At 41.8% G+C, this 18,564-nt stretch overlaps 1 protein-coding gene across 1 annotated transcript; it reads right to left on the reverse strand.

Moving 5' to 3' along the window:
* Positions 1–5,879: 5,879 nt before the first annotated feature.
* Positions 5,880–18,327, reverse strand: tspan7 (tetraspanin 7). The gene is made up of 8 exons (XM_008281656.1): positions 18,247–18,327; positions 9,276–9,464; positions 8,903–8,977; positions 8,708–8,803; positions 6,674–6,829; positions 6,343–6,426; positions 6,103–6,188; positions 5,880–5,974 (listed from the first exon to the last, which is right to left on the reverse strand). The coding sequence occupies exons 1-7, from the start codon at positions 18,310–18,312 to the stop codon at positions 6,120–6,122; spliced, it is 735 nt and encodes a 244-aa protein (XP_008279878.1). The 5' UTR covers positions 18,313–18,327; the 3' UTR covers positions 5,880–5,974; positions 6,103–6,119.
* Between the last annotated feature and the right edge of the window lie 237 nt (positions 18,328–18,564).

Raw genomic sequence — 18,564 nt, forward strand, 5'->3', positions numbered from 1 at the left:
CCAGTTCAAAGCTAAAATGAATGCTGCAGTCATGAAACCCAACAGTTTGTTCTTAATCATACGGTCCTTTATGGGGCTGCAGTTTATTTGCAAAAATTCAGACAGTTGTTTCTGTGATTTAGGCCACCTTGATGAACATAAAAGATGTTGACATGTAGATGCTGAGACTTTCCCACAGAGAACCAGGTCTTAAACTCCTGACCTCAGTGTTTTTCTGTCCTGCTGAGCCACCATGAAGCGAAATGGGTCAGGTTACTGTCAACCGTTTCAACAGACACGTCTGAATTTTCTCTCTTTATTCTTTCAAGAGCAGCAAAAAAACAGAACCCCTCAAAACAAAACACTTTGTATTTCATTTTAAAAACGTGCGATGAAAGCCTAATCACCACTAGAGTCGGCTTTCCATAATTAGACCGGCCGCGCATGAGCGTGTCTGTGCGCTCCGGAGCCCGTTTTGTGTGTCCGTGTGAGTAATAGCGCTTCCCCGGTGGATGCCTCCCTCCAGCCTCGGAGCCATTATGTGCAGCGGGGAGGCGGAGGCGAGGGCGAGGCAGGGCGCGGGAGCCAGCGGCACGCACGCTCCATTAGCGGACCCACTGCCGCGCCACTCTGCCGGTAATTTGCGTAACGAGATTGGAGCGAGCCCCGTTGGCTGGCTGCGCTCGCTCCGACAACAGGAGCTGCCTCTCCTCGCCGTCTGCGCACCGCTTTTCCGGCCCTCATTTCCGATGCAGCCCGCAGCAGCAGCGGAGGAGGAAGGAGACGGAGGATGTGTGAGCGGTGCTCCCACATATGCGGTTTCCCCTCCGTTTTATTTTTATCTCTCCGCTTGGTTCCGTTTTCCGCTGATACTCAAGCGCCGCCAAGTGGGCGAGGATGGCACGATGAAGGAGTGAACTCACGACTGATGCGTTTACCTTCTCCATTTAGCACGCTGGAAGGAAAAAAAAAATAAAAGAGAGCGAGAGAGAGATAGAGAGAGAGAGAGCGAGGGAGTGGTTGGAGCAACTTAAATTAATTGCTGCAAATGGTAATTGAATTACGTTTATCCGAATTCAGTTAACAAGTAAAATGAATGTCTCTGGATTAAGTGAGATTCACTTAAATCATCTGATTCCTCTGAAATGAACACTTTTTAATTGCTGCAACAATTTTTTTTTTAGGAAAGTCAGCTTTCCAAATTAAGTGACCCAGCTGTAAAGTGCAATACTTGATTTTGCCCATACACCTCTTCCTCTGCCAGACAGAATAACTATAATCCTACTAGAAGAAAACAGAGGTGAAGTTGCAGCACACCGCCTTTGAAGATGGGAGCGAATACCCCCCATCATGATGCTACCACCACTGCCATGCCTCGGAGTGGGGCTGGTGTGTCTGTGATGATGGTGTCTGCTAAACACATCTAGTGTGATGGACAGAAAGATCAACTTTGGTCTCATCAGACCAGAACAGTCGTCTAGTTGACTTCAGAGTCTGGTGAAATCTAATTGACATGTATTTATTTTAAAGTGTCTTTCTCATTGCTACTCTCACATAAAGCTTTTGCAGGTGAAGATGAAGAAAAGGCAACAGTTACTGTGTGCAGTCTCTCCCATCTCAGCTGCTGAAGTTTGTAACTCCTTCAGAGCAGTCATAGGTGTCTTGATGGCCTCTGTCTCTAGTCTCTTTCTTGTACGGATATGCAACATCCATCCATCCATCATCTATACACCGCTTTCTCTAATGAAATACTGGATAACTTTACATCTTTGGGCCACGAAAAGAATTCAAGTCCATCCATCCGTCCATGACCTATACTTAATCTTCACTAGGGTTACGGGGGGGCTGGAGTCTATCCCAGCTGATTCAGGGTGAAGGCAGGGACACCCTGGACAGGTCACCAGTCTATCACAGGGCTACACTTATAGACAGACAACCAAGCACACTCACATTCACACCCACGGACAATTTAGAATCACCAATTAACCTCAACATGTTTTTGGACTGTGTAGCTAGAGAACCCGAAGAGAACCCACGCTGCACGGGGAGAACATGCAAACTCCACCGGGACGCGACCTTCTTGCTGCGAGGCAACAGTGCTACCAACTGCGACACCTTGCAGCCTTACATGCAACATATTCTTTTCATTTCTTAATGACAGATTTAACCATTAACAATGGATATTTAGTGGTTTGGACAATTTTTCTTTCCATCCCATAACCTATGGTTTTCAATAACCTTTTCACAGACTTGCTTCAAATGTTCTTCATGGTGCAGATATACCCAGGAGGACTGATGCACCTGAACCTTTCAGATATACGGGTGTCTTTATGCTACAATCACTTGAGACACATTCACTGCAATCAGATGATCTACATTCACTAAATGTGTGACTTCTAGCGTCAACTGGCTGCAGCTGTGTTGAATTAGGTGAGTCATGTTATATGACACGTTGAGTACTTTCTATAGGCACTGAAATTTGAAGTCACGGTTGCAAGATTTAAAAAAAAAAGTATTTTTTGCTGATTAGATAACCTTTAAAGTTGCAAGCGTTACATTAAAGACTTGGGGTGGAATAATAATCACATCAACTTAATATTATGTGAAATTTTAACACAAATTTCATGATGTTTTTTCCAAGCATCTTGACATTTAATTTTGAAAACCTTTTTTTGGGGGGATTTTCTCAGGTTTTCTCTGGGAGGTTTGCATTTTTTGACCAGTCTTCTTACGCAGTCTGTATTCAGGTAATGTGTTTCTTTTATTCTGGTCACACATGATGCCCAGATGACTTGCCACCTGGTCTGTTTTCTTAGGTTTTTGTGGAAAATGTCTCATGGTGGTTGTACCTTTCTTTTTATTAGCGAGGTCAGCACTGAAATAGAGTTAAGTTTTGACAAAAATATCACTGTGCACACACAGCTAAGCAAAAACCAAACATTCTGATATCTAAAACTACAGGAGAAATGAATAAACGCCAAACAAAAGTGTTATTCTGTATATTTATTGATAATAAGACCACTGATGGTGACTTAGTCAATAGTAGACAGCACGGTGCAATTCTTCTTGAGTGTCTAGTGACCCCATGTGTAAGCTGGATGGTATTACAATTTAGTATTTACAGGACAATATCAGTTCGGAGAAGGTAAATTAAGTTTCAGAGTGCTGGAAAACATACATTCACTAAATAAATGTACAGCTTTAAAAGCAATAAATTTTTAAAAAGCCACAACTGAATACTGACCAAAGTTGAATACAACAGGATACACAAAGTCTAGACGCTCACTCTCGCTGACACTCGCCACACAACAAACAGACACGCTCAAGGTTATAGTCAGATAAAGAAACGAAACCGCACACGCTCGCTCACTCGCACACTGAAAGAGAGATAGAAAATCACTTGGTGAAACTGTAAACCCAATGCCAACCAAACCAGAATAAATATACAGCTAAATTGAAACAGCTACATGTTGCGCGTTACTCTCAACAAAACATCGGCCACAATTATTTTTTTCAGTGCGAGTTTCCTATAAACTATTAAACAAATACAGGTTAACAGCACAAAGTGTGGATTCAAAACCGTGACACGACATTGATACTGATTAGCATATTAGAATGAGAAACATTACATCATATAAATTACATTTCCAATACATATCTACAGATGATGACGATGACGGTGATGGCGGCATGTCGATGCACTACACAGAATACTGTAAATACTAAGTGAACACCGTTTGAGTCCTGCTAATGTCAACTGCTCTCTTTGTAACAAACCGCTGGCATTAATTTCCAACCAGGAGAAAATAATTCATGGCCCTAATGATTTGATACGACCACCTCGGGCTGAAAAGTGTTGCTTTGCTGAATCTGTCTTATTTTCACCACTCGAGATCAGCGAAAACAAGATTTTCAGCCGGTGTCTTTAAAGCTAAATACTGACTGTTGCTTTCACATAAAAACAGAAAGACAAGTAGTAAAACTTGACTAAGGTGTCAGTATTTTTTTACATGAAGTACTTGTTGGATCATCAAGCAGCATCCAAAACTGTGCACACTTTCCTCTAACCGACATCAGAACTGGTTATATGTGACACTAATGTAACTTTCCAAAACTGACAGTTACACTTCACACTTATATGTGTGTCACAATCTTTCCTTTTCATTCTTTTCATCTGACAAGCAGGTGCAACGCTATCGACTTCTTTGCGGAGAGACCGTCCGAAATTGCTATTACCATTCGTTTGATTCATTGCATCTCGCCCCTCCACAGTGTGGCCTCTCTAAACAGCCATGAACAGTTTTGCCTTTGTTGACACCTCATAAAAACTTGAAGCATGCTAACTGTAAAGATTAGTAAGCACTAGAGGCTTAATTGAAAGCTGGAAAAGGCCCGGTCACACATGCATTTAAACTTTTTATGGCTAAATAAATTGTGGAGGCGAAGTGGATTTGCGTGATTTAAAAAAAAAAAAAGTTCCCTTCCTGTGAAAATCAAGTTTTTTTTGTGCCATGTTAACATGTCTACATGTTGTTTAGTTCTTTATATGCTTGAAGACAAATCATATGAAACACGGGGAGTCAACACCACGGCTTCACATTTTAACCTTGAGCGTGTAGAATCAGTTTTCAGATCAAACGCGTGGCTGTAAGTATTACAACTTGCCACTGTGTAGCGTAGAGTAGTTTTACAGTGTTTGAGTAGAGTGTGAGCTGGTGTGCTCGAGCTGCAAGCAAAGAGTGGATGTTAAGCTGAAGAAAGGGAGCAACAGTGTAGAGATACATACAAGCCATTTAAGGGCAGGAAAGGATTACTGTAATAGAAAACCTCTAAATAAGTAAATTTAATAGACAGAGATGAGTTTTTAATAATCAATGACCAGAAAGGATTTTAACTCTGGTCTTGACATATGTATAATCACACATATCAGCTGTGAGTGCTGACCTTTAAGGGTCAAAGAGTACAAAACGTAGGAAACTGTGCTTTTTATGTTAACTGTGTTGCAGATTTATTTAAGCCTCCTTTATCAAAGTAAAAACAATTTTAACAAAGAAAAACCTGTGACGTCATAAACTGTTTATTGCTCTGTTGATGGCAGTCGGTGTGACCGGGCCTTCAGACGCCACAAATGACCTCACGTGTTTGTTTCTGTTCCTCATAAAACAGATCTCATAGCGTAAAGTATCATTTTAAGTGATTTTAAAGGCTGTGAATGGAGCTTTATTTTAAGCTACCGTGGGAGTTCCACAGCAAAGATTCACTTTTGGTGTGTCGTTGTGTATTTATTCCAGATTAAAGCTTAAATGGATATTCATCTTAGAATAGTCATAATTTGTAATTCATTTAAATTCAATATTTTGGACAAAAAAATACTGTTTGCCTTTAGGTAAAAATACTCTACAGCAACTCTCCCTTTTCTCTCCTTTGTCAGTTTCCCTATTTTTCATATAAACTTAAAATATCCCCCTTGATACGTGTAATCAGTTCACAAAATGTCACAACCGTAGGAATATACAAGGATGAGCAATAGCAAAGTCAAATGCAAAACTAAACCTAGCTGATAAAGAATTACTTTCAAGCTTTAGTAATGTCATTCTGTACAAAGATGCGCAGTGGTCTTCTGATGACGCTCGGCGGAGCATGCTGCAACCAACTGAGAAGCCAAGTTGCGTCCAGTCGCCTATCTGAGACCAACGCCGCTGTCCAATCAGACGGCTCCGGTCTACCCGCTCGCTGTAGGCTGTACTGATCCGAGATATGTGCTAATGAGCAACTTCTACGTCAAGCGGCGATGTGATGACGCGTGGCATTGAAAGCTTTGAAGCAACTGCAGTGAGTCAAGGAATGGTGCTTTACAGTAAGATACATTAAGATATTACATTAAGATCACAGGCAGAGAGAAGGAGGGAGGTAAATTCCAATTCAGGTGTGTGATAGTGGGAATTTACTCTGGTCATGTGTCAAGACTCTTCATCTTTTTCTTCTCTTCATCTCCCTGTAAAGACAAGAGAAGATTTCACAGTGTGAGATTTAAAAAAAAAAAAAAAAATCATTTGGAGACACCACAATGATTTTTATCCAATGTCAGTGTAAGATATTGGCCGGAGTGGATTTAATTCTCACCTGCCACGTCACATCAGCTAGACCATCTCATACTGATTGGCTGTGATGATCCTGGACAGACAGCAGGCCAGCAACATGCCAATCAGCTGAAAGACAGACAGAAAATTAAATATGAACAGCATCTGTGGATTTTCTTATCAATTATCTTGTTTTCAGTTACCACATGTCCATATATCAGTGTGTTAATGATTTATTTATACACTACACATGTTCTCCCTCTCATGCAAAACTTGAACACACCTGTGAAAAGGCGATCCCAAACGTCACTCCCGCGATGATGGCCATGTTGGTTTCCATGAATGAAGTGACCAGCTCAAAGCAGCCCTGAAACACAGGGGGCAGGTTAGTCCGCAGAGGGTACATGGACATGTTAAATGTGCAAATTAGGGGCAAGATGGGTGTCTGGGCGAGTATCTGAGGCAGTTGTTAGTGTGTGGAGAAGAGAGATAATTTAAGAAAGGTATATAAGGACGTGCTGGATGTAAATAAAGTCACGTTCTAACTGGCGAGAGTCATAAAGTAGCAAGCAGCAGACAGGTGGGAAGTAGGAGAATAGGATAAAACCACTGACCTGGTGGAAGACCTTGCTCGGGGCTAGAGTTGCATTGCGGAGGTCTTCTGGGTTGCAGTCGGAGGAGTTAAAGCAGCAGCTGGCAGGAATGCCATTGGAGGGGTAATACACACTGGCAAACCAACTGGTGTAGTTATAAACTCCGCAGCAACGCAGCTGAAAACAGGCAGAAATGGAAAAACAGAGCAGATCAGAATTCCTTCAAAGCTGAATCTCCAAACCCTCTCCTTTGTCAGACCCAGGCCCATATGTTCCTAGTGAAGTTGTAAATCTTTAAAAAATGGGTCACAATACAGTTTCATTTTTGAAAAGCTCAGTAATTTCCTAGAAAAATCTCAGCAAATGTTTGTTAAACAAGAATGAATTCAGCATTTGTTCCTGCCTCTGATAAATACACATCACATGCACATCAATGGCAGCAGTGGGTGCTGGAGCCACAAAAAATAAACAACACTGCACATTTCCAACAGTTTTTTCGAGGTCTATGGAACAGCGGTAGGCTATATCAGGTTTGGCAACACAGATGCAACTTGTAAGTGTTTTTACATTATTTAGTGGTGGTTTTGGCCTTTTTATTAAAATTATTATCTGTTAAAACATGCATTGTGTTTTGGTTTGTTGGTAATGTCATCATTACCTGTTCAATCAGAAACACCATCTCAACATCTCAGGCATACACTATGTACTTACAGTGCCTAGAAAAAATATTTGCCTCACTTTGAAGTGATCTCCTTTAATTGCTTTTCAAAACTGAATCTTAGTCATTTTAATTAGGCTTTTTGACAAAAAAAAATGACAAAGATTTTTTCATGTCAAAGTGAAAAGCGATTTCTACAAAGTAATGTCAATTAAGAAAAAGTATAAAATGTTCAAAAAGTGATTGTTCAAGTATTCAACCCCTCCGTATTTGGTAGATGCACCTTTGGCCAAAATTCCAGCATTGAGATTCATGAATTACAGCACTGTGTGGATAGGATGCACATCTGGACACTGCAGTTTCTCTCAGTTCTTCTTTAAAAAACTGCTCAAGGTTGCATTGGGATCGTAAGTGGAGATTCATTTCCAAGTCCAGCCACAAATTCTCAATTGGATTAAAGTCTAGGCTCTGACTCGGCCACTCCAGAAGGTTTACCTTATTGTCTTTCTGTGTAGCTTTGACTGCATCCTTCAGGTCATTGTCTTGCTGAATAACAACAAATCCTTTGTCGCAGTTCTCTTGCAGATGGCAGCAACTTGTTTCTACAGGATTTCCCTCTCCACATCATGATGCTGCCACCACCATGCTTCAAGGTGGGGATGGTGTGTTTGTGTTTGGTGTCCACCGTACCTCATTCTTCTTTGCAAAAGTGCTCAACAGCCCATTTCAAGTCCAGCTAGTTGTGGATTCATTTATTTTCTTTTACTCTTTCTACTAATTGACATTACTTGTAGAAATCTCTTTTCACTTTGACACAAAATAATCTATTTTCGTAAATTCTTCTTCTATAAAAAAAGACAAATTAAAAGACCTTGTTAAATGTTGAAAAGCCATGAAAAATCACAAAACTTGCAGGGGGGAACACTTGTCTCTTCACACTCACAACTAATCACATCAGCTGACTGAGGGCGTTCTTTCCACAGATAAACCAATCAGATTTTGCCATAACGTTTATCCGCGATTCATTCATTTCACTGCTGTCAAATGGTAAAACTGTTCTTTTCTCTACTGCTGTCATTTCAGATGAAACCGTCCTCCACCTCCAGCACTAATGGATCCTTCCACTGAGCTCATCAGCAGTCCTGATCCACATCGCATCCTTCCAGATCTTCAGAATCATTCCTCACCACCAGCATCTCTACACTCCATCAAGGGGAGATTTCTGTACAGCTCGTGGCAAAACTATCTCCCTAAAAGGATTGTTCCACGATGGGATCTAATCGCCAAACACATATTTCTTCAACTCTTCCTTATCATGCATGCTGTGTCAAATAAATCTTTTAATTATTCTTTCTCTCGTTTATGGCTGGACTCACTGTCGTGTCACAGTTACTCACCTTGTGCTGCAAGTTGTCGACAGCACGGCTCGCCTCATCCTCGGCGTTGTAGTTCAGGACCGCGTCAGTGTACGTTCTGCGAAAGGTTCCCTTTATCTGCAGCATGCAAGCACACAATCATTCGCATTAACAGGATGAGAGCACTTCACGCAGCTTTAGTGTTAATAATTGTTTGACTGTGATTTGTCGACTGACCTCATGGCGAAACACAAATCCGGAAATCCCCGCCACTAACTCAGCGAGGAAGACGAGCGACAGGAACATGGCATACTAACGGAGAGAAGGGAGATTTGCATAGTTTGCATGAAAACCCTCTGCCTTAGAGGAACATCATTTGCCTATGGTTGCACACTGCAACACAGACACGCACTCAAACACACTCACTTGACCACCATTAACTGAACAAAGTGCCCTGAAGCATCTACTGGATTTCTCATCCCTCTCTGCGGGATAGAGGTCAACCATTATTCCCTGTATCATGTGACCTGAGGCTAATTAATCAGCATCTACAACACTCTCTCTGCAACACAACACCCCAAACCCTCCCTTCCCTCCCGCAGCCGCTCACCAGCTTCAGCATCCATGGGCTTCCTCTGCAGGTGGCGAAGCATCCGAACAGGCCGAAAACAATGATGACGGTCCCGGTGCCGATGAGGACGTACGGGGCGTTGGTGGAGTTGTCGGCTATCAGAGAGATGTACGGGCCCAGCATCAACTTCCCCCATACTCCCACCGCCAGCAGGATGGCTCCTGTTATCTAAAGGGTGGGGGTTGGAGAGATGGTGTAACAGAGAAAGCACAGGGAGCAGAATGAAAGCAGGGAACGGCGCCTTTATCTCTGCACTACTGCAATATTACAATAGTTGTGTTTTAGCAGCGTGACGAGGGGGAGGAGGAGGAGAAAGAGGATCAAGGTGGAACAAGAAAGGCGAGCAATTAGAGTAAGGAGGAGGAGACGGGAGACAGAAGACACAAATTTATCTGGAGTACGGGATGGCAATCACCTGCTTTATGAATATGCCTGCACTCGCACGCACAGAGAGAACGAGAGAAAAGGAAAAGAGGGCAAATCAAAGAAGCTCTTTGATCCGAGGCGAGACGCTTCCTCCTGTTGCGCCTCTCTTAGCATTTCAAATGAAGGCTACGGATAAAAGAGCGTGTTGTACGAGGCAGCTGAAGCGCTGTGTGTCTCAGCTGGGTATGTCTTGCTGGCAGCGGAAAGGGAGCGGGGTGTGGAACGGCTGCTGATGATCTGACTCCAGCGAGGGCCAACTCATCATCCTAACCTCCTTCCTTCCAAAGAGGAGGCTGTTCTGCCGTCCTGCTGCCAGGCCCTCTGACTAGAGAGGGAGCAGGCTGTGCAAAACGCCTCTGTGCACCCTGAAAACTCTAAAACTGAGGAGCGGGATACACTCGGCTCTCAGCAGTTGCCTGGTAGCTGTTAGTCAGCAATGCAAAAAAAAAAAAAAAAACCCACAACAATATAAAATGTTCTTTGCATAAACTGAGGCTGCCATGTTCTCGCCCTCTCTGCAGGTTGTTAACAGCATTTAGACTTTGCCCCGTTGCCAGGGTGTGCGCATAATGATTGTTACAAAGGTTTGTTCACCATGACAAATAAGCAGCCTCTGGCCTGCCTGTCCTTTGACTGCTGCATTGTTCTGAATTATTTGTCTGCAGCTCGTAAACAAAGCTTTAAGGCGTCCTTTGAACCCGTGCTTTGAAAATGTCTGTCACAGTCGGAGCGTGACTTGATCGTGGCTCATGCAAAAATCCTGAATTTTCATATCAACGTTATTACACACAAGGACTGTGAGTTTGAACTGTGTCACACAAAGAGCAGGACCTGGTGAGAGCACGAGCTGAAATGTCTTGAGATTACAGCTTATGGTTGCTGATAACAATCATTGTCATTAATGATTAATCCATGACTTGCTTGCTCAATAAAATATCCACAAAGTCAAGCTGACATATTCAAATTATGGATTCAGCTTTACTCATCTCAGTTCAAAACCCAAATGTGTTCAGTTTATTTTTAACGTTAACCTATGGTTTTTCATTTTAAAGCTAGAGGCACTGGCATTTTTGCATGAAAAAAAAATCACCAACACTTCTGCTAATTAATTGAATCAGTTAAATACCAAATATGTCTCAGTACTACTATAGTTACCTGCAGTATTTTTCATGTATGCATCTGTTTGTATCTTTCACTTGAAGAAGTGGCCTCCTTTATGTAAGAAAAACATGTGAAACTGGGCATTATTGACATCCTGTGGGCAGTTAGCTGCTCAGCTCAGAACGCCAGAATGATGTGTTGTCAGACTGATCACACATAGACTCGATTTTTACCGAAAATCGTTTCAGTAGGTATTGATTTGCACCTTCATCTTTCTGTTGATTATTGTAGCTGTGCATTGATAAAACTGTGCCATCATTTTCAATATATTGATTTGCATGTATCATGTAAACTGTAACATATCAAAATGCTCAGTTGTTGAGACTTTATCACATATATGAGCGACGATTTTCTTTTTTTTCCCTTTTTTTGGGTCTTATAATAAAATAAATATATATTTTAATATATAAAATCTCTAAGTGTAGCTTGTAGCTGTTTGTTATTTGACCATTAAAGCTACTGGAAATGTATATTTATTTTGATTGAACTTGGTGTGCTCTTTGTCTACACGCTACACACAGCACATACATTGTCACTATAAAGTTGATCTGGTTGACATGCTGGCACAAAAATCACTATTTACACATTAGCAGACCAGTGGTGGAAAAAGTATTTAAATCTTTGACATCAGGAACTGTAGCAATACTGCTGTGTAAAAATATTCCAAAGTAAAACAAGAAAAAAGCCCAGCTTTCAAAATATATTGAAGTAAAAGTACAAAAGTACCAGCATCAAAGTACCAAAACTAAAAATACTCACAAGCACATTATAATTGAATTATAATTATTCATTCATATTGTCGTATATCACTTAAATGTTGCAGCTGGGGCGCTTATTATAGTTACTTTGTATGCTGCTTAGTACCTTAATGCATAATAAAGAGGTAAGAGTTGATTAGTATTTTTAAGTTACAGCAACGTGACACAAACATCAATCAAGAACTACAGCTGTTTATTAAAAGCTGTGAGTTCTTGTACTTATAATAGCAGTAAATAACAGGAATATGTCCTTTTAAAGTAATATATATATATTTTTTTAAAACAACAAGTAACTAAAGCTTTAAGATAAATGTAGTGCAAAATGCATTATTTGCCTCTAACATACAATAGAGTAGAAAGTAGCACAACATGGGAATCCCTCTTTTTTGCTCCATTTTTGGTCGCTACCAACTTGTGACGGAAATATGTGTAGCTGCTCTACTATGTTCCATATTATAAAAATTAAAGCTGCAAATTATAAAATCAAAACAATGACTAAAAAGATGCAAAAAAACAACAAGAAAACTAATAGCAGAGCTGTGCGGAACAGCAGAGTCTCTGTAGGTTCATTACTAAAAGTGACTCCTTTCACATTAGTCATTGGACCAACTGTGAGTAATACAGCAATAGTAGTCATCCTTGGCAAAACAAATTATACAAAATAGATCATTGACGTATATATCTTTTCATGCTCCGAGTGGCTCTAACTGTACGCTGAAAACTATTTTAGTTTTTTTTTAGTTTGGGAGGAATACACTGCTGCCTTTCGTTCCTTACTGTGAAAGATTTTAGGCCTGCTGCAAACAGAGAAAATCTTCCACCATTACAACGCGATAATCATCTATCAACGAGGTGGCGTTTCAGTTGAGAAAGCGTCGGTGGATAGTTCATGGATGGATGTTGTTTATGGCTAATGCTTCAAATCAAACACCTGACAAATAAGTGCACTTCATCACTTCACTGATGCAAAAATCATTTCAAAATCCAATATCACCATAAAGCAGTTGCGGTCATTGATTCGCAACATTGCCCGCAAAAGGCCAAGTGGACGGCACATTATCTGTTTTGTGCTGGGGTTTGCTTTTTTTTTTCTCTAATGAAATACTGGATAACTTTACATCTTTGGGCCACGGAAAGAATTCACATCCATCCATCCGTCCATGACCTATGCTTAATCCTCACTAGGGTCACGGGGGGGGCTGGAGTTTATCCCAGCTGATTCAGGGTGAAGGCAGGGGACACCCTGGACAGGTCACCAGTCTATCACAGGGCTACACTTAGAGACAGACAACCAAGCACACTTCACACCTACGGACAATTTAGAATCACCAATTAACCTCAACTGTGGGAGAAAGCCGGAGAACCCAGAAAGAAGAGAGAACTCCACACAGAGAGATCCCAGGTGACCTTCTAGGTGCGAGGCGATGGTGCTAACAGTCACCTTGCAGCCCAGAATTCAAATCACATAAATCCGTTTTTTAAAAAAACGTGCCATGTGACATATCAAAGTAGAAAAACGTTGGTCACTGCTGAAAGTCTTGACAAGCAGAAATATGAACAGATCCAGCAGTATCAACGATACAGCAAAAAAAGTGACAAATCTATTATTAAACTGTCAGATCAAGCAACCCCTTTGTATTGTAATACGACTTAATAGGAGTGATTCGTTCTTTTCAGCTCAAACCCAGCCGAACTGACGATTGCATTTGTCGGTAATGATACGTACTGTTTCTATTAACGGTGATTTCTAACAGACTGTCATTTCAGAGATGCTTCCTCGCGATGAGGCGCTTTTTAAGGCCTGCATCATCGGTGACAAAATGTCTCACCCCCAAAGAGCTGCCGCCGCACAGCTAAAGGATCATCTTGTCATCGCTAAAGTGTTAATTTTGAAGCCACCTGGGAAATCAAGTCCAAGAAGCGAGGGGGAAAATCATGTAGACTCGTAGACTTCTGCTGCTGAATTCCAAACAGCTACAGGCGCTCCTTCCCTCAGCAAACCTCCCCCCACCCCGCACGTTTTGTTTGAAATTCAATGCCCGGCCGGCCACCCTGGTTACAGCACCGAGTTTAAAACAGGTCACCCTCCTCCTCCTCCTCCTCCTCCTCCCTCGGCCTAATAAAGAAACAGAAGGTGCGATGACAAAATATGCTGGCGAGGACACAACACAGACTCCGCCACCTGCTCTGCATTCCGCGTCCTCAGTGTGTGTGTGTGTGTGTTTAAAGTACGGCGACGCGGCTCTTCACACTCGAGACATTATTTGCCGCGACAAGCTGCTGACAGTGAAACCGAGGCCTGACATGGAGGCAGCTCGGTGCCAGCGCCCTCTCTCCGCGGAGACCCACTGAGCTGTGAGACTACTTGTGCACTTTGAACGGCCCCGAAACCTGATGCTGCAGATGTACAGAAGCGCTAAAACACCATCCAATCCAGACTAAATATAACGCTTCATATCCGTGACACCGGTACAGGAAGATCCACAGCACGGCTCCTCTTAAGCCCTCCATGGCTCCACCGAGGGGCTGATCTTAGCTTTATTCTGCAATTATAGGGTTAATGCAGCTTTTATTTCAGAGCAAACAGCAGCATTGAGGCTATTTTCACTCCCTACAGTTCAGGGTGAATGTGAAGAGAAGCAGAGCAACTCCTCTTCAGGCCCTAAACACATTATAGACAGATAAATCTCCTCTACATGCTCTTATTAGATAATCCCTCCCCTGGTTGTACTAACAGACAGAAATGAGCCTATAACAAGTAATTATTGCCAAAACTGTAGTAAATTCAGTCACACAGCGTTGCGTTTAGCTTGGTTAATATTCCTATTGCGTCTTGCTCGGTTGCAAAAATAATGTTTGAAGACTCGGTCGGTAATCAAAAGGTAAACAAAAGCGAATCCAAACCAAACACAAGTTAATCTCAATTTAATTTATCCCAAAATGTGGGTGGTTTCCATTATTACAATAATCCCAACTGGGCAGAATCTATTCTTGGAATTAGTGCTGGTATATAGTGCTTGCTTAGCATTGCAAACTTTTTTCTATATTTTTATTTTTTTGCATTATTCAAATCAGAGTGAGGATTTGCTGTTTGAGACAGTTGGTGAAAAATCCTCCAGAAGTATTGATTCAAGTCCCTGGTAAAATATGAGTGTTTGTTTGGTGTGGTGTGGTTTTGCTTTTCTGTTTTGAAGCATGTTAAAAGAACGAAACATCAAGAAGAAGAAGAAGAAGAAGAAGAAGAAGAAGAAGAAGAAGAAGAAGAAGAAGGTGCACACAGGGAGAAGGATGCAAACTCCCAGAACGTTAGTCTTCATATCAGTTGGTGTTTTTTCAGATTATGCAAATTATAAATGATGCTGCTCTGTATATAAAACCTGCTTATTTCATCCATCTACCCATTATCTATACACCGCTTAGTCCTCACTAGGGGGCTGGAGTCTATCCCAGCTGACTCAGGGTGAAGGCAGAGGACACCCTGGACAGGTCACCAGTCTATCACAGGGCTACACTTAGAGACAGACAACCAAGCACACTCACATTCACACCTATGGACAATTTAGAATCACCAATAAACCTCAATATGTGTTTGGATCTTGTGGGAGGAAGCTGGAGAACCCAAAGGGAACCCATGCTGCACCGGGAGAACATGCAAACTCTACGCAGAAAGATCCTGGGTGTCCTCACCGGGACGCGAACAGGTGACCTTCTTGCTGCGAGGCAACGGTGCTACCCACCGACCACCCTGCAGCCCAAACCTGCTTATTGTTCATACAAATGTTTGCCTGATGCAGATCTAGCAGGTCCAAATGTTGCAACTACATCTGTCTGTCCTTAGTGGATAAAATATTAGAAACTATTTAAGTCATTTATCAAACAAAAATGTCTGCAATTCTGTGGATTCTGCATCCTAAAGATGAGGGTTTGCATATTTACCTTGTTTGACGTGATAATGAACTGAATATTCTTATGTTTTGGGATTGTTGGTCACACAAAACCAGCAGTTTGAGGATGTCAGCTAAAGATGTCGGGCTTTTAACACTATTTCTTTTAACATCTTGAGCACCATTGCTTCATTAAGACAACAACTAACATATTAATGATGGTGAAAACAGGCTCTAATTCCAACCTAGAGATGTATAACACAACACCGCCGCCACAAAGCACAGCCTTGAAAGGATGGTAAACAACAAAACCACTAAAGTAGCCTAATTTCAACAGTAACTGAACGTTTTAGGTCAAGCATTTTAGAGTGGAAGCAATCATCCTCAATTACATCATTTAGTCAAATTGAGAGAAGAGTAAAAAATACCAAACCAGCAGCTCTGGTTCTAGCTTCCTTCTTTTTTCTCTTTTTTTTTTTTCCAGCTGCTTTTTGCTTCTCTTACATAACAGTAAACTGAATGTCTTTGGGTTGTTGACTGCTGGTTGGACAAAATAAAAAGGCTTGTTTATACTTCATCTTAGGCTTTAGAAAGCTGTGGTGCTGATTTGGAACTCCATCCATCCATCATCTATACACCGCTTAATCCTTACGAGGGTTGCGGGGGATTCCTAAAGCTAAGATCCGAAAGCATTTCAGAATCTTGCAGCAACCCAGAATCTTACAACATTCTAGAATCAAAAAGCATTCGAGAATCCTAAACCAGTCTAGATTCTTACAGCAGTGCATCTTGGGACATTCTGAAACCTAAAAGTTCCCACAGTCATCCGTCTTCATTTCTTGTTTCCTCGTCCAATCTCAAGCCAGGGTAGACTCATCCATCCATCCATTATCTACACACCGCTTCATCCTCACTAGGGTTGCGGGGGGCTGGAGCCTATCCCAGCTGACTCAGGGCGAAGGCAGGGGACACCCCGGACAGGTCACCAGTCTATCACAGGGCTACACTTAGAGACAGACAACCAAGCACACTCACATTCATCAATTAACCTCAACATGTTTTCAGACTGTGTGGGAGGAAGCCGGAAAACCCAGAGAGAACCTACGCTGCACGGGGAGAACATGCAAACTCCACGCAGAAAGATCCCGGGTGTCCTCACCAGGACACGAACCGGCGACCTTCTCGCTGTGAGGCAATGACGCTAACCACTGGCCACCTTGCAGCCCTGATTAGGATCTATTATCTGATAAATGAACTGTAAAAATGTTTGGTAGATGAGTTACTGATTAGCTCTGCCTTCAGTACAGAGCTGCATTTTACAGTATTTCACACGACCAAGTGTCACAAAAGGAGTCAACAAAGAAAGTAGTACTCTCAACATCACCTACATATGAAAGTAAGCAGTTATGTATTCAAAGTACATAACATGGTTTAAAGACAGTGTTTTTCAGTCTAATGTAACTGAGCATTTAATTTCTGCAAATGTATGTTTTTATATTCTTTTTGCAGCTACAGCACTATAAAGCTATTTTTAAAAACTCACAACGAGCATATAAAATACATTTTATACACTAAATTTAGTCACTTAATATAAACATAAAATGCATATAAATGTTCCTCCAGCAATTATATCAATCCAGTAGTAAAACAAACGATGAAAGTCTTCACTTTTCTGTTTAAAGTTCACTTGTAGTAGAGTATTTTACAGTGTGGTACTGGAATAAACTACGCCTCCCAACACTGCCGGGGTACTGGTGTTGCATTTATATCTATATTTAGTGAGACAGAGCAATACTTGGACTGTAATAACAGCAACAATGAATTCATGACAACTTAGGAGACACTGAAAAACAAGCAGTCAAATGACATTAACAAGTCGGAATCTTGCATTTAAACTTATACTTAAGAAAAATCTGATTATTATTATTAATAAACAGCAATTAAAGTTAAATGCAGCACTCATTTTGGATAGCTTATGTAAATCTGATGCTTGCCTGCACTAACATAAACCACAATTCAGCCGATCCAAACATTTTTTAGTGACTTTACATACATTTTGCTGTTTTATTCTTTAAAAATGCAACAGTTATGAGCGAACATTTGAATCTGACATGGAATCACTATCAATAGCTGTCAGATAAATCCATAATACTTCCTCTTGAGATGTGCTGAAGTAGAGATATGTGAGTAAAATACAGCATTCCAGCACAGTTGGTGTGCAAGTGGAGTCCATCTATACATGTACATGGGGGCAGGGTCCCTTTAAGAATCTATAGCAACCAAAATGTAGAGAATGTGGCCAGAAAACAGGCTTTAAACGGCCTCCATCAACCCCACTAGGCCCTTAACGTCGCTCTCATCACTTAAATCATTGCGGTGATGTTAACATCCTGACAACAACCATGATGCTGTGTGGGATATTTTTACGCACTGACGCCCAGCAGCAGAGATATGTGCAGCCTGGACTCCAGCTCAGACACGAACACACGATCAAATGTGAAGAGAAATCACACTTAAACGCGTTAATCCGCCCGAGTCGATCATTTATTCAAACAACAGCATGAATCCGTCGATGATGCTGCTGCTGCTGCCGCCTCTGTCCAGCCCTTCATCACGCACAACAAAAACACAATCCGCGCGTCAATTCACCGCAAAGGTTAGGATGAAAAAAATCATTAAAAAAAACAAACAAACGAAAAAAACCCGGCATCGATTACGTACCCAGAAGACGAATGAGTAGACGATGAGCAGGGTTTTAAGGCAGGTGATGACCGGTTTGGTCTCCATGGTGGATCTCCCGTCAGTTAGAGCCGCTGTGAGGAGGAACGGCAGCGGAAAAAAACAGAAACGTCGCGTTGCGCCCTGCGCCGCCGCAGCCGCACGGCGTCACCAGAGCCGCCAGCAGGTCGCTCCGATCGATGTAGCGCTCGTTTAGCGTCAAATGACAGCGGAGATCAGCGAGCAGGCTGATAAATAGCGTTGCCCCCGGGTCCTCAGAGGCCGAGGAAAGGTTTAGACCCTTTGCTTCAGGCGAAGGAG

Source organism: Stegastes partitus, unplaced genomic scaffold, assembly GCF_000690725.1.
Source record: "Stegastes partitus isolate 25-593 unplaced genomic scaffold, Stegastes_partitus-1.0.2 Scaffold7, whole genome shotgun sequence".
Lineage (NCBI taxonomy): Eukaryota > Metazoa > Chordata > Actinopteri > Pomacentridae > Stegastes > Stegastes partitus.

Bases quoted from the DNA above. Each gene is read 5' to 3' on its own strand.
- tspan7 (XM_008281656.1), bottom strand. From the start codon at position 18,312: ATGGAGACCAAACCGGTCATCACCTGCCTTAAAACCCTGCTCATCGTC. The intron at 8,804-8,902 runs GTCAGTCGACAA...TGCATGCTGCAG, and splicing joins GATTTGTGTTTCGCCATGAG to ATAAAGGGAACCTTTCGCAG. The intron at 6,427-6,673 runs GTCAGTGGTTTT...CCTGTGTTTCAG, and splicing joins CGAGCAAGGTCTTCCACCAG to GGCTGCTTTGAGCTGGTCAC.